This window comes from Callorhinus ursinus, unplaced genomic scaffold (assembly GCF_003265705.2).
Source record: "Callorhinus ursinus isolate GAN/ISIS: 27379988/994484 unplaced genomic scaffold, GSC_fseal_2.0 scaffold25, whole genome shotgun sequence".
NCBI lineage: Eukaryota > Metazoa > Chordata > Mammalia > Carnivora > Otariidae > Callorhinus > Callorhinus ursinus.
In genome coordinates, this window is record NW_027397087.1 from 25,854,676 (window position 1) to 25,867,695 (window position 13,020).

The following is a 13,020-nucleotide window of genomic DNA, read 5'->3' on the forward strand; positions in this document are numbered from 1 at the left end:
TGGAAATGAATTATTTTTTAAAAAGTACTGTACTACGGACCAGTACTTCCCAAACTTTAGTATGCAAACCAGTCACTTAGGGATCTTACAAAAATGCAGATTCTGATTTAGTAGGTCTGGGAAGGTGTCCAGAATTCTGCATTTCTTTTTTTTTTTTTTTTTTAAGATTTTATTTATCTATTTGACAGAGACAGAGACAGCAAGAGAGGGAACAGAAGCAGGGGGAGTGGGAGAGGGAGAAGCAGGCCTCCCGCCGAGCAGGGAGCCCGATGTGGGGCTCAATCCCAGGACCCTGGGATCATGACCTGAGCCCTACGACTGAGCCACCCAGGTGCACCAAGAACTCTGCATTTCAAATAAGGTCAAGGTTGTAGGTAATGTTGGTGCTACTGATCTGTGGACCACACTTTGAGTAGCAGGGTTCTACTAGCCCATTTTCTGGAGACAAAATGTGAGCTAGAAAACTATGTACAAGGCAACTCAACAACCAGGAAAAAAGAATAAAAACAAGGCAAGTGTTCCATTAGAAGCTGAAATTTTATTATAGGATAATAGTACATAAAGCACATCTAAAATTGATGTGTTCAATGCACTTTTAATAAAGGTAATGTAATATTAAAGGTACAGTTTCTAAGTACAATATAACAACATTCATATTAGAATGAAAATCGGAGTATTTAAAAGACAACATTAAATCTCTCTTTTTTTTACAGCTTGTATTTACAAAATGAATCAAAATATTTTTTTTTAAATTGAGGACTCAATAAAATAACAAACAGCTGGAAATAAGCAGACTACCGTTAAGAGTGAATTGAAAAGAAAACCCAATGTAAGTGAAAAGTTGGATGATCCTCTAATAAAGATCATTAGCAAAGTTTTAGTACAATACTATTTTTAGGATTCCCATAAATGGCTTGCATTTTTAGTGTGGCAGAAAAGGAGTTTTTACATACTGTACACAAAACAGACAGCATATATTTATAGGTACAGTATTACTGTTTCCAAACTTGCATGTATATTTACAGAAGGCTGAGTTCGTTACTCACAGAGTTTTGTGAAATTTGTGTGCTTAATCTTCAAGACCTACACACAATTAGAATCAGCATTTCATGTGGTCTTTTTAAATGTGGCTTTAATACTTGATTGTAGAAGAAATTGTTAACCATAAGGCTTGACATACTTTATAAATTTACCAAAAAAAAAAAAAATCCCAGGAAAAAATTTTAATTTGGGCACACCTGTCATTTAACAATTATCAAATGCTGACATGTGCTGGCCATTGTGTAGACACAAAGAGATACAATCTCTACTCTCAGGAAGTTTAGGATACTAAATGGTGCTTAAAAAACAAAACAAAAAAAACCCAATAGGTTTCAATCTCTAAGTGAAGCAATAAGGAATGACGTGATTTGTAGTAAAAGAGATTTCTCCCTAAACTGTAGCCAATTCACTTCAAAAGGTTAACTATTAGCATTCGCTCTCATTAACCACATGATTGCATTTATAACTAAGGTAACAGCAACTCTTCCATAAAAATGGAAAATGTCTAGAATTGTGGGTAAATATGCAGTGCATGGAAGCCAATAACCATGGCTTGAGAATTTATCACCTTCAATTACAAAAAGTGCAGTAAACAGAAACATTTGCTCTATATTTATAAATTGCTCAAAAATCTTTGCTAAAGATCTTACAAATTCAGTAATATTACAGAACAATTCTAATCAATATTTAATAAGGTTAACTACATCCTTAGTTAGATATTTGATATACTTTGATTTTTAACAATGCCAATAGGTCTTGGGAGAAGAGGTGAAAGAGTTTTAAGCTCATTATTAAGTGACTTTTAAAACGAAGGTCTTTCACTCAGTTCATGGAACTGGGTTGAGGTCATATTGAAACAGAACGTCCCTTGTCAAATTTGCTTTATGGCCCGTGTTCTGCCATGATAGCCGATGTCTCCATGCTTCTCATGGCTCAGGTAGGAGGGGAAAGGTTTATTCTGCCATCAAGCCACCAAGGATATTTTATAGAAATGCCTATTATCTATAATAGGAGCTAAGTACACAACTCTGTCAGGTGCCAATAATATAACTCCTTAGTAAGAAAAAAGAAATATTACTCCATTAAACTAGAGTGTTTCTTTAGATCTCGAAGGCCTGGCAAATTATTTTTCAGCTCAGGAGATATGGTATAAAGCCAAGTAGCAAACATAAAGTAAATGCTAAGTTTTCATATATCCATATTTATAAACAAATTCACCCTATCGATGTCAAATATCCATACTAAGGAAGTAATTTTATCCTAATTAAATACACTCTAGAATAATTTATATAATGATATTATGTATTTAAAGAGAAAAGCATGTCCCAAATCCAGCACTCTGATACAGCTGCTAGTTGGGAACAGGTAGATATATATTTATGTATATATATATACAAATATAGAGTTATACTCAGTGAAATTAACAAGACCCAAAGGTGGTATTGTCTAGGAATAAAAGGGACTTTTTTTTGTTCACAAAAGTAACTTATCTAGCACCACACATCAGAAAAACACAAAAATAGCACACTCTAGTTCTAAACAGCTATGTCTAAAATAGATTATATAGTAAAACCAGTATTATACAGCATATTGTGGATTTGATAAACAGATAAATATTTGCACTGAGTAGGCTGTTTATAATATAACATTTTCTTATCTATACAGAATGAAAGCCCAAAAGTTAACTGTATAGAGATGTGCAGAACAACATTAAATATTATGACTTAAAAGCAGGGACGAAGGTAAATTTGAAAGAAGAGTAAGAGAGAAAATGTGTACAGGCCATTACAAGTTCTTAAGTTAATAGTAAATAAGGAATCAATTGCTCAAGTTGAAGAAAGCAGTAAACAAGAGATTGCATTTACATGCAGATGTCTAAGATTTGTATTTTTTTAAGTCTATGCACAAAAGTCATTTGTTTTATTGCTTGACATTCAGTTATGGCTAGATTATTTAACCTATTTTTTTTTGTACTTTGGAAACAAGAATATTGTTAAAGGTGCCATAAAAATGGACAACATTGAAAACGGTTTGCAAATAAACCACCTAACACTGCAGTTCTTTATACATATTAAAAGCCTTGTCTGGGGTTTGTCATATGTTAAATATATTTAAACTGGGAAAATATGTTGTAGCTTGAAGCCTCCCATTGGCCCAAACATCCAATACAAAAACACATCTCCACAAAAGGAGCAGGAAGACAATACAGGTACATTTAAAGAAGCAGCCAGCTAATGTCCTAATGTTTAAAAATTTACCACTGTTTTATATGAGATTTCAAACCACTGTGGATAAGAGAATTTTGGATTCAGGAAGATGTGTACAGTACATACGGATTTTTTTGTGTGTGAAATCATATTCACTATATTGCTCGAGAATTATCTGCATTTACCTATGCAATCTGTTCAATAATAACCAAGTTCCTAGAAATAGTTTTCATCCACGTTAAAGTAATAATGAGTGAGAAAGGAAACACACGGGACACTGGAGAGAATTTAGTTGCTCTTAGAGAACAACATAATGGTGTGTGCAGTGTGTCAAAGCTAATAGCAAGCTTTCATTAGTTCTCAGAAGGAAAAAAGTAGAAGAAAATGTGGCAGACACACTAAATGTAAACAGCAAACACGTATTCTATAGGCATCTATTTAAAATATTCATATTCACTTTTCTAACATGCTTTCCTCCATGTTATATTGCATTGCTGAAAAAAACATTGTTTATTTGTTTTGAATATTCTGTCATTCATTTATAAGTAAGTAAATGACTGAATGTATTTATTGCTCTAAGATCTGAGGGTCTGGTTAAACATGGAGATCCCTCCATCTATATTTCCTTGGTATAAAGCCAGGCTTCTGGATTACTTTAAAAATTATTCTGAGAGCCTGACAAAACTGATCTTCCTTACACAAACAAGCAACTAACCCAGAAGTGAAACCGATTGCTTTGTAAAGACATTGTCGTCAGCCTTCTCATATCTTAAGAATAAACAATAATAGGAAGGCCTCTTTAATCAAATCTGGTGGAACCTCTTTAATAATACTAGTGTTTAGGGATAGAATGAAGACTTGTATCATAGACTATTAGCAATAGATCAAGATTTACTGTTGCAATTATATTTCTGTTCATCTGATCCATAGTATAAAGTTGTTTTTATAGGGTTCTGTTGTAGCATATCTTTATAAGACGTGGCAATCACGTGCTACAGTATGTGAAAATGTCAATAACCTGTGTGTGTGTGTATGAATATATGTATATATATATGTATACATGTATATATATAGGTGGAGAGAGAAAGAGAGAGAGATTTCTGCCATTTTCCATAGTCTTTATTATCAAAAACAACAAGGTCAAAGTTTCTTTTTCATCTAAACAACATGGAAAGTTTTCCCAAATTATACTCTGCTATGGTAGTAAGAATATATGTAAAAGCTTCTTCTGAATGTGTATTCCAGGTATGGAAGAATCAAAGCCAACAATTATACTGAGGTTCACTGACCTTATGAAAATACATGGAAACATGAGAACGAAGCTATATTGCAAAAATGTCAAATGTAACCCTAAAAGCCGGCTTGTGGCGCTGTTACATAGTTGGGTTTTGTTTGTCTTTAAACATTAGCTCTTGTATTAATTCAACAGACGAAAACTGTAAGTGTAGAAGAATTGTGTTCAATAAAGGGATTTTTTGGTTTGCTTCTAGAGAACACAATCAAGATAAGTTATTTGCTGGCATTTGAAAAAAATGTGTTCAAACTTTCACCTCTTTTACTGCACTGATAGGCAGGGCTCTTGTCTCATTACTGGTTTAAACAATTTTTTGCATACCATGTAGAATTGGAAAATTTCTAATATATAATGCTATGAATATATTTGGCATGAACATTTTAATTATTAGAAGTAAATGGAGTAGGTAGGACTGCACTTGAAGTGATGCTCTCTGTTGGTATGCTGCCTATTGATTTATCTTGTGAACATACTGGCATAACCTTATACTGCTTTGGAAGTTATTCAACATTTTTAACCACATGGGACTGAAGAACACATACGTTTTTGAACTCAACAAAATGAGACTATAGTGAAGAGTTTACACACACACACACACACACACACACGCGCAATTCTATACAGTTCACTTGTGCCTTGAGGGATAGTATTATTATCACTATTATTAATAATAAAAAACACAATTTGTCCCAGTAGTACTGGCCACCCTGTTTGAAGAGTTTTAGAAGATCCCTGAGCACATTGTTTCTGACTCTTAACCCCAACTCCAAAGTGATAGGGCTTCTATTGTTGATATCAAGATGGATTGTCATTCACAGTAAGTCAATCATAAGGTGCTTATTTACCCTTTTTTTTTCACCAATCAGCACAAAGAACTGTCAGAAAATAACTTTTTATTATTATTATTATCTTAAAATAATAGCACTGGAAGGACACATGATTTAAACAATCAATGTTTGAAAACAGTGGCTTTAGGATTATTATCTGGCTGCCCCTCAACAATAACAAGTGATTCAATCGACATTCCTTAGCCAAAAACAAAAGGCAAAAAACAAACAAAAAAACAAAAAACAAAAAAACAAAAAACCAACCAAAAAACCAAAACTGTACAAATATGTATTTTTTTCCCTGAGGGATCAAGGTACACCCGCAAGTGCTCTATGTACATATTGCACTAGAGAGGAATGAAGAACATGTGCAAAAAAGCAACAATGAGAGAAGCTTACATCCTACTTAAACCTTTTCATTAAAGATTCTACTAGGTTGTTTTGCATTTTGGAATGTCGGAACACAAACAGCTATTCCTTAGTCTAAAACTAAAAACACATATTTCTACTATGGCACATTCAATGAAATAAAAAGTTTTCCAAAGACAGATAGACAAATTCCATCAAGAAAATAATACAAAGTTTGTTTGTTTGTATTTTTTTTTTTAGAAAATTACATTACTTTCTTTCTTTGTTTCACATTACAAAATCTTTTTTTTTTCTTTACACAAATCACATTTTATTGCAGGAATATTTCAAGTGCCATCAAATATTTATAGAAGGGTTAAAAAAATAGAAGTCTCTCTAAAGTGGTCCAGACAAGGCTTTGTATAGAATAAATCTTTTTTTTCCCCATCTTCTAGTTTTGATTTAAGTATTTTGAATACATTTTCTTTTCCATTGACACTTAGTAGCCTAGAAGCGGTCCGACACACGCACATCATACACACGAAAACCACACACACACACGCACGCACACACACACACACACACTCCCTCCTCACCTGGCCCTCAGCCCACCCCCATATGCTCACAGAGATCTGGGTATCCACACTCTAAAGAACAACCAAACTTAGAAGCAGTGTCTTAAGTTACATTTTCCTTAAGTTAGGAAGGGTGAATTAGGATGCTGAAGACTTTTTAAAAAATCCATAGCTTTAACGCAAATTAGGATGCTGAACACTTAAAAAAAAATCCATAGCTTTAACACAATTTGCAAACTGTCCAAAAAAGCACTTTCATCTGCACTTTTGTTTTCATTGTGACCAAGGCCAGGTTCTTCAGAATATAATGCCACCATCTGACACCACTGTAACCAAAGGTATTCAGACTTCATACAAAAAGCCTTATGCACCCTCTATGAAAAAACTATATAAAAGGCATCATAGCAACTGGGATAACAATGATGTGATTCCAATCTTTAAAAGACTACTGGATATTTAAGTTTAGGAAACTTTAATTATAAGAACTCTTAAACAATCATTATTCTGTATCACCAAGTAGTCTGTGTCATCACACAGGTGTTTCTATAAGAAGAAAATAAAAACGCAAAGGTTTTCACATCCTTTTCTATACGTCATTTTTTTAAACTGAATTTATTGTTTAACTTCAGATCCCAACTTTGATCCAAATAATGGTTGTTCCCTCTGTTCACTGAGCACGCCTCCCCTGCTCTGTCCCTACACTGGCAACGTATTTTGCTCTTAAAGTCCTCACCTTGCTTTTCTTTCAGAAAGACCTGGTAGCAGCATCATGTCAATGTATGTTGGTTTATTTTAAAAGCAATGTCACCATGGCGTGACGACTACTGAGATCAAGCATCTTTTTTTTTTTTTTTTTGCATTTGGTACATGCAAAATCCTTTCTGGGAAAAGGAATTTCTTTTAAGCTCAACATTATGCTCTCTCTCTCACCCTTTGAGAAGTTCAATTAACTCTTATCACTTCACAAATGGACACTGGAATTCGGTTTAGTTGCTCTTTAATGCGCTAGCACCTGAGGCTGGTCATATTCAGAAAGCTTTGGTTAAAAAGAAGTTAATATACTCTAATAAAACCATCCCCAAATTTAGTGACTCAGAATGACAAAAACCAAAAACCAAAAACCAAACCAAAATAAAAACACACCATCTCCCCCCCCCCCCAGGAGAAACAATAGGAAAAAAAAATGGACAAATAAATAACTGAACTAAGCTTGGTACTCTTTTCAGAGTATAAATACTATTGATCTTTAAAGGAACTATGCTTATTTAAATTAAAAAATTTGATTTAACCCTTTTTGCCCAAATATAAATACTATATGCTGATAGTTAACCTCTCTATATAAACACTCACATAAAGTTTAATATACTTGTAAGAAATTTAAGTAAATATTACTCTCGTCTTCTATTTATGGTTAAACCCTTAGTATATTTTTGAAAAAAAAATTAAGATGTTATTTAGGCTTCATACACACTTCTGTGTGAAAAATTCCTTCCTCTTTTCCAAATCCCCCAGGAAACAAGTCAGAAAATCAGTTGGAGTTAAAGCCAGAGTAAAGGGCTCTGGGAAGCCCGTGCTGTGATCTACGCGACATCAGGAGCCACAATTCCTAGGGAAGATTCAGGAGGACCCTGGTGGTAGAGACACTTTGTCTGCTATAAAGGGCTGCCTAGAAACTCCCACCTTTATGCTATGAGAAGATGTTCCCTTTTCTGTATAAACATGGTCTCTCATGTCAGACCAGAAGTTTGAATCCCACCCCGACTGACTAAAATCATCTTCTAATGCCTACGTTTCCAAAGGGCACTTATTTTTAAAATATGCACACGTGTATATCAGACTGTTCATTCGCCCTTCCCCCACTGGGAATTATTAAAATTAAAAAAACCCTCCAAAACATGAAATTAAACAAAACATTCAATATTTCTCACCTGAACACAAAAGCCAAACAATCTTCTAAATATTTAATAAAATAAATTACAGTCCACAGTTTTCTAATGAAGATAAATACAAGAGTAAATGTTTGCGGCTAGCATCAACTTCACTTTGAATGCTTAAAATATTTAATATTTAAATAAGAGAAACTGGTTCAGTGTTACATACCTCCCTCACCCTTCTATCCATTGTCTGTGAAATATGGAGCGCAATATTCTAGAATTATAGCATCTAGAGGCAGCTAGTCTAGAGCTAGTTCACTCTGAGATATACTCTTAGGGTTCCAAGATTATACCAAGAACATAACCATTCACAAAGTAAATGCTTCATGTCCTCACATGGGCAGTGTGTGTTTGCTCCAGATATAATCTTTGGGTCCTTCTTATAATAAAAGCTGAATTCCAATAAATATTTGGGTTACTGATTTGTTCTCAAAGCATAAGAATTCCAAGTGGAGACTGAGTCCATATAAGTACTGAATTGTGTGAAATGAGCCTCCCCTCCCTCCCTGCCTCCATGAGGTGGCATTTAAAAAAGCTTTTTTAAAAAAAATAATGTGCATGATGGTATAAGTCCATAGCACCAATCGATCATTCAACTTTGTATGAAGCATAAACACATCTATCCTTAAGCTTACCAAGAAGCAAAGTATAATTTAGGGAGAGTTCCATTTCTAATTCCAAATGAAGTGTAAAAAAAAAAAAATAATAATCCACATCATGATTTCTAGATATGACCAGCCAGTCTTTTCAAAGTCCTTTGTAAACAGCAGCATAAATACCTCCTGACGTTCCTTCCAAGCCTTCTCAGTTAAACTTGTGTTTCTGGTGCACATGCGACACAACAGTGAACACGCTAGCATTTCATTTAAAGAAAAAGGTGCAAAATGAAAGTGCCTTATCAATTCAACAGGAAAAGCTACACCAGTAACTACATTTTATATTAATTAAAACAATATATAAACAATATCTCTTTTAGCTATATATAGTCTTCATGCCCATTTACCCTGTAATATATTATAATGCTATTGTTGCTAGTGCTATGGACCCTTTTCATACCATCCTGCTGACTGGCAATAATCGGTGGAAAAACATAAAGACTTCCTTCATGAAACAAAGAGCAAGTTGTGCAAAGTCATGCCGCCACCTCCGCTATGCACACCAGGTACCGATTATTGCAGGGCTCTCTGTTGGTACCAACAGATTGGTGACTCTGCAGAAAGTCTGTGGGCAGTGAGCTACAAAGAAAAGGAAATCCTCCGACTTTAGTACCCTCCTTCAGTTGTAAACAGAGGTCAATGATCAAGAAGTTGAGACAGAAAAAGGGTCCATATCTGTAGGCATAATGGAAATCATATGCATGAGAAAAACAAGTTCAACTTTTATTTGTTTTCATTGTTTCCCCTCCTTTGCCTGACCCCGATCACCAAAAGATGTGCAGTGTGTTGGAGCTCCAGGTCTGTGCAGGGCCATATAAAGTGTCTCGGTTAATTTTGTTGTGGTTGTTTTTCATGTTTTGTACTTCAGACATTCTAGAAGTGCTTAGGTGATACATTTACCCATCAATTTGCATTGCTGGCTCAAATTCTGAAGTGAACAACTCCTTGTATAATGGAGGAAAATGAAGTCGCACAATGTCTGGGTATATTGCTTTAAATGCCATTAGCTTTTCTGTATGTCGTCCACATAAGGCTCTTAATGTAGACACCTTGCATATTAACTGTAAGTGGAAGAAAGGACACGTTGTGAGGGGAGAACAGACATAAGCATCAAAAATCAGGGAATCTGGATGATCTCTACAACATTGTTTACAAAGGTGAAACACACTCAAAGTGGCTTAACATGTTCTTCCCAGAAGGAAGATTGGTAAAAACAAATTTTAGGCATATCATGGGATACCAGGTATACATTAAATACAATTTTGAAGACAAATAATACAATAATCTGAAAAGATGTTCATGAGCAAACGTGGCAGAGGTGAGATAAGAACCCAAGCCTCTCACCTCCTTCTCCTATTCCAACACGCTTTCTGCTCTCCCATCCCCAACCCTGCCCTCCACTGCTGTGGAGCAAGAAGACGTCTGGTGACAGAGAAGAAGACAAGGAAGCAGTCATGGGCTGCAACTGCCGATGAGCGCGTCCCCTACACATTTTATGCAGAACCAGGACTAGCCAACTCCAATGACAACGAGTTTCTTCTTGGAAAGACCTTGGCCTGGACAAACCAATTCTGGGTCTGAGTAGAAGGCTCAGAAGAAAGAATAGTCAGAAGGCCTGGACGGAAGTCTCAGCATTGACCATTTACCAGTTGAAGACAGTAACAGCTTGAAACAATGCTTTTTTAAACTCCAAAACACTGTGCAAATGATGTATTATTTCAGCCAAAATAATCCTAAGAAACGTGTTTGACAGATCTTGTCCATGTGCTACGTGCTCTCCAAAATGAAAGAACCTAATTGTATCCTTGCACTGGGGCAAGAAGATGAAGAAGAAGGTAAGGGTCTGGAGAGTTCTTCTATTTTCCATTCCTGCCTCAATCTCTCATTGAACAGGTCCAAAATAAAAACAAAGCAGCAATTAACCCCCAACTTCCCCTCTCCGACCTAATCTAGCTATCAGAAGAAAAGAAAAGAAAGCAGGAAGAGAAACCCAAACCGCTCAAATCCATCTTCTTGAACAACAAAACACATAAAATAGTCTAAGAAAGAATAAGGCTGATTTTTCAAGGACCAAATACATACTACTAGCATTAGCACTGAAGAAAATTAGCATACTTTAAATTGACATCCTAATCATATTTTTATTGCAAAAGGTAATAATTAGCAAAAATGAAGCCTTATGCTTTGAATACGGGGCAGTAATGGGAAATTGATGAAGAAAATACAAAAGTCACTTTCTGTTGATTACTAATGAATGTAATGGAAATAGAACTAATATTAGAATATGTGATTATCCTGCTTGTTTTAGTCCTTTATAACTTCCTCCTTCTAAATTCGAAGATTCTTTTTCTAATTTATATCAATGCAGAACATTAACTCTGCTTTATGCACAACTTAGATGGAATAGGAGGAAGATTTCCAGAACGTATTAATGCTTAAAAAAAAATTTCTACCATTTTCCTATTATTGCAGGACACTTCACAACCAATCATAGGAAGTAGAACTTAACCCGAATTTTGGCCCAACCAAGTTTATCGAAATGGAGATATTTCTTCAGTAGCCTATTGCTTACGGATACCTCTGGGGGCCGGTAAGATGACCTGTAAGGGTGGCTGGCAGCAAGACCTGTGGCAAGGGATAGTTCAGGCCATGCCAACCAGACACCTTTCCCTTTTACCTTTGTTAGAATTCCATCTTCTCGGTGATTCTTCTGCAGGACATGTTGAAGAGCTAGCTGAATTTTCTGTTGCAGTTTTTCAATTTTTACCTTTTCCTGCAGCCACGAGCGATCTAAACATTAAAAATGATACTTCTTAGTATTTCTCCTACGTGCTATCGGGACACCCCAATTCCTCCGGACTCTTAGACACAGATTATTATGCCACAATGCAGAATTAGAGAACAAAAGTCCAGTTTTATTCCTTGTTCAAAATTTGCTCCTAAAGCAGTGGAAGACTGATCTAAGATAGAGTGGTAAAGCTTTCCATTTTTACTGATCCTTAAAGGAGGGGAGAGTCCTCTCCTTCCAAAAGGATAGACATTTAAATTTAAATCTAAGGCCATACACAAGGGCAAATGAAACCACCATGGACGCTCAAATCTTTCTAATAAGTATATTTCTGGATGAAATACTCATAGCAATCCTGCTAGCCTTTCTGGCAAATATGAAAATTGCCTTATAATCTAAGGCAACTAAAATTGTCAAGATCATTCCAAATGACTTAAGGGTTATGAATTTGGTCTTTCTGTGTAAGAATGCCAAACAGAAGACAGTAAATTTGCAAAACAGATTATCCCCAGGAGGCAGTACTAGTTGAAAACAGATTAAATTCAGATAAACTTGTGGATGACATCCAAATGAATCTTAAGAAAAAGTAGGATGTCTTAAAAACCATATTCTCTTGGAGATTTGTGTTAAGAAGGGCAACCCTACTCTCCCAGAGCATTTCTCATGATATCAAGAGGTTAATTGTGGACTGGGTTTTCCTCAACTTTCATTTTTTAAGACTGTATCAGAATGGCATGAGGTCTTCTTAAATGGGTACATGTATGCGTTGGGGGTTGAGGGGGGCTTGCTGTTTGATAAAACTTAAAATTAGATTCAATAAGGGTGGCACTGTCTCAGTAGGCACCCGAATATGCTATGGCCATTACAACTTAGGTACCTCGTAAGAATTCTTTACCTGGGCAATTTTTAAAGCATTTCATTGTTATTTGGTTATCTTACCTGCTGACATTAGTACAAATGCAGAAAATAATGCAATTTCATCTTCAGTCAGGTGCATAGAACATAAACTCTTTCCAAATTCAAATACAAAGCTAATAAAGTCTTCACAACCTGCCAAAGTTAAAGACAGTTTAAGATTTTGGTTATTATCCTTGGAGAAAAATATGGAATAAGGTGAAGAGGGATCTAGTACTTGAAGATCCAAGGGGATATGAATAACATTTCTACAGTTTAACAATTTGAAATCTTAAAAGAAAAATCTGTTTAGCCATCATCGCTATCACCACCATCCTCACTATTCAAAATAATGAGAGTGAACTTTTGCTGCAAGGTTAGCATGTTATTAGGTACCACTCTAAGAGGTTCCTTTGGGTACCTTATTGCTTCATAACAATTCTATGAGGGAGGGAT

At 35.3% G+C, this 13,020-nt stretch overlaps 1 protein-coding gene across 3 annotated transcripts in view; it reads right to left on the reverse strand.

Moving 5' to 3' along the window:
* Positions 1 to 530: 530 nt before the first annotated feature.
* Positions 531 to 13,020, reverse strand: part of RORA (RAR related orphan receptor A) — a 707,812-nt gene continuing 695,322 nt past the window's right edge. For all 3 annotated transcript variants that reach the window (XM_073877103.1, XM_073877104.1, XM_025883747.2), the window contains 3 exons: positions 12,610 to 12,720; positions 11,560 to 11,672; positions 531 to 9,943 (listed from right to left, as the gene is read on the reverse strand). In XM_073877103.1, the coding sequence (XP_073733204.1) occupies positions 9,779 to 9,943; positions 11,560 to 11,672; positions 12,610 to 12,720 (389 nt within the window). In that variant the 3' untranslated portion in view covers positions 531 to 9,778. The remainder of the gene's footprint in view (positions 9,944 to 11,559; positions 11,673 to 12,609; positions 12,721 to 13,020) is intronic.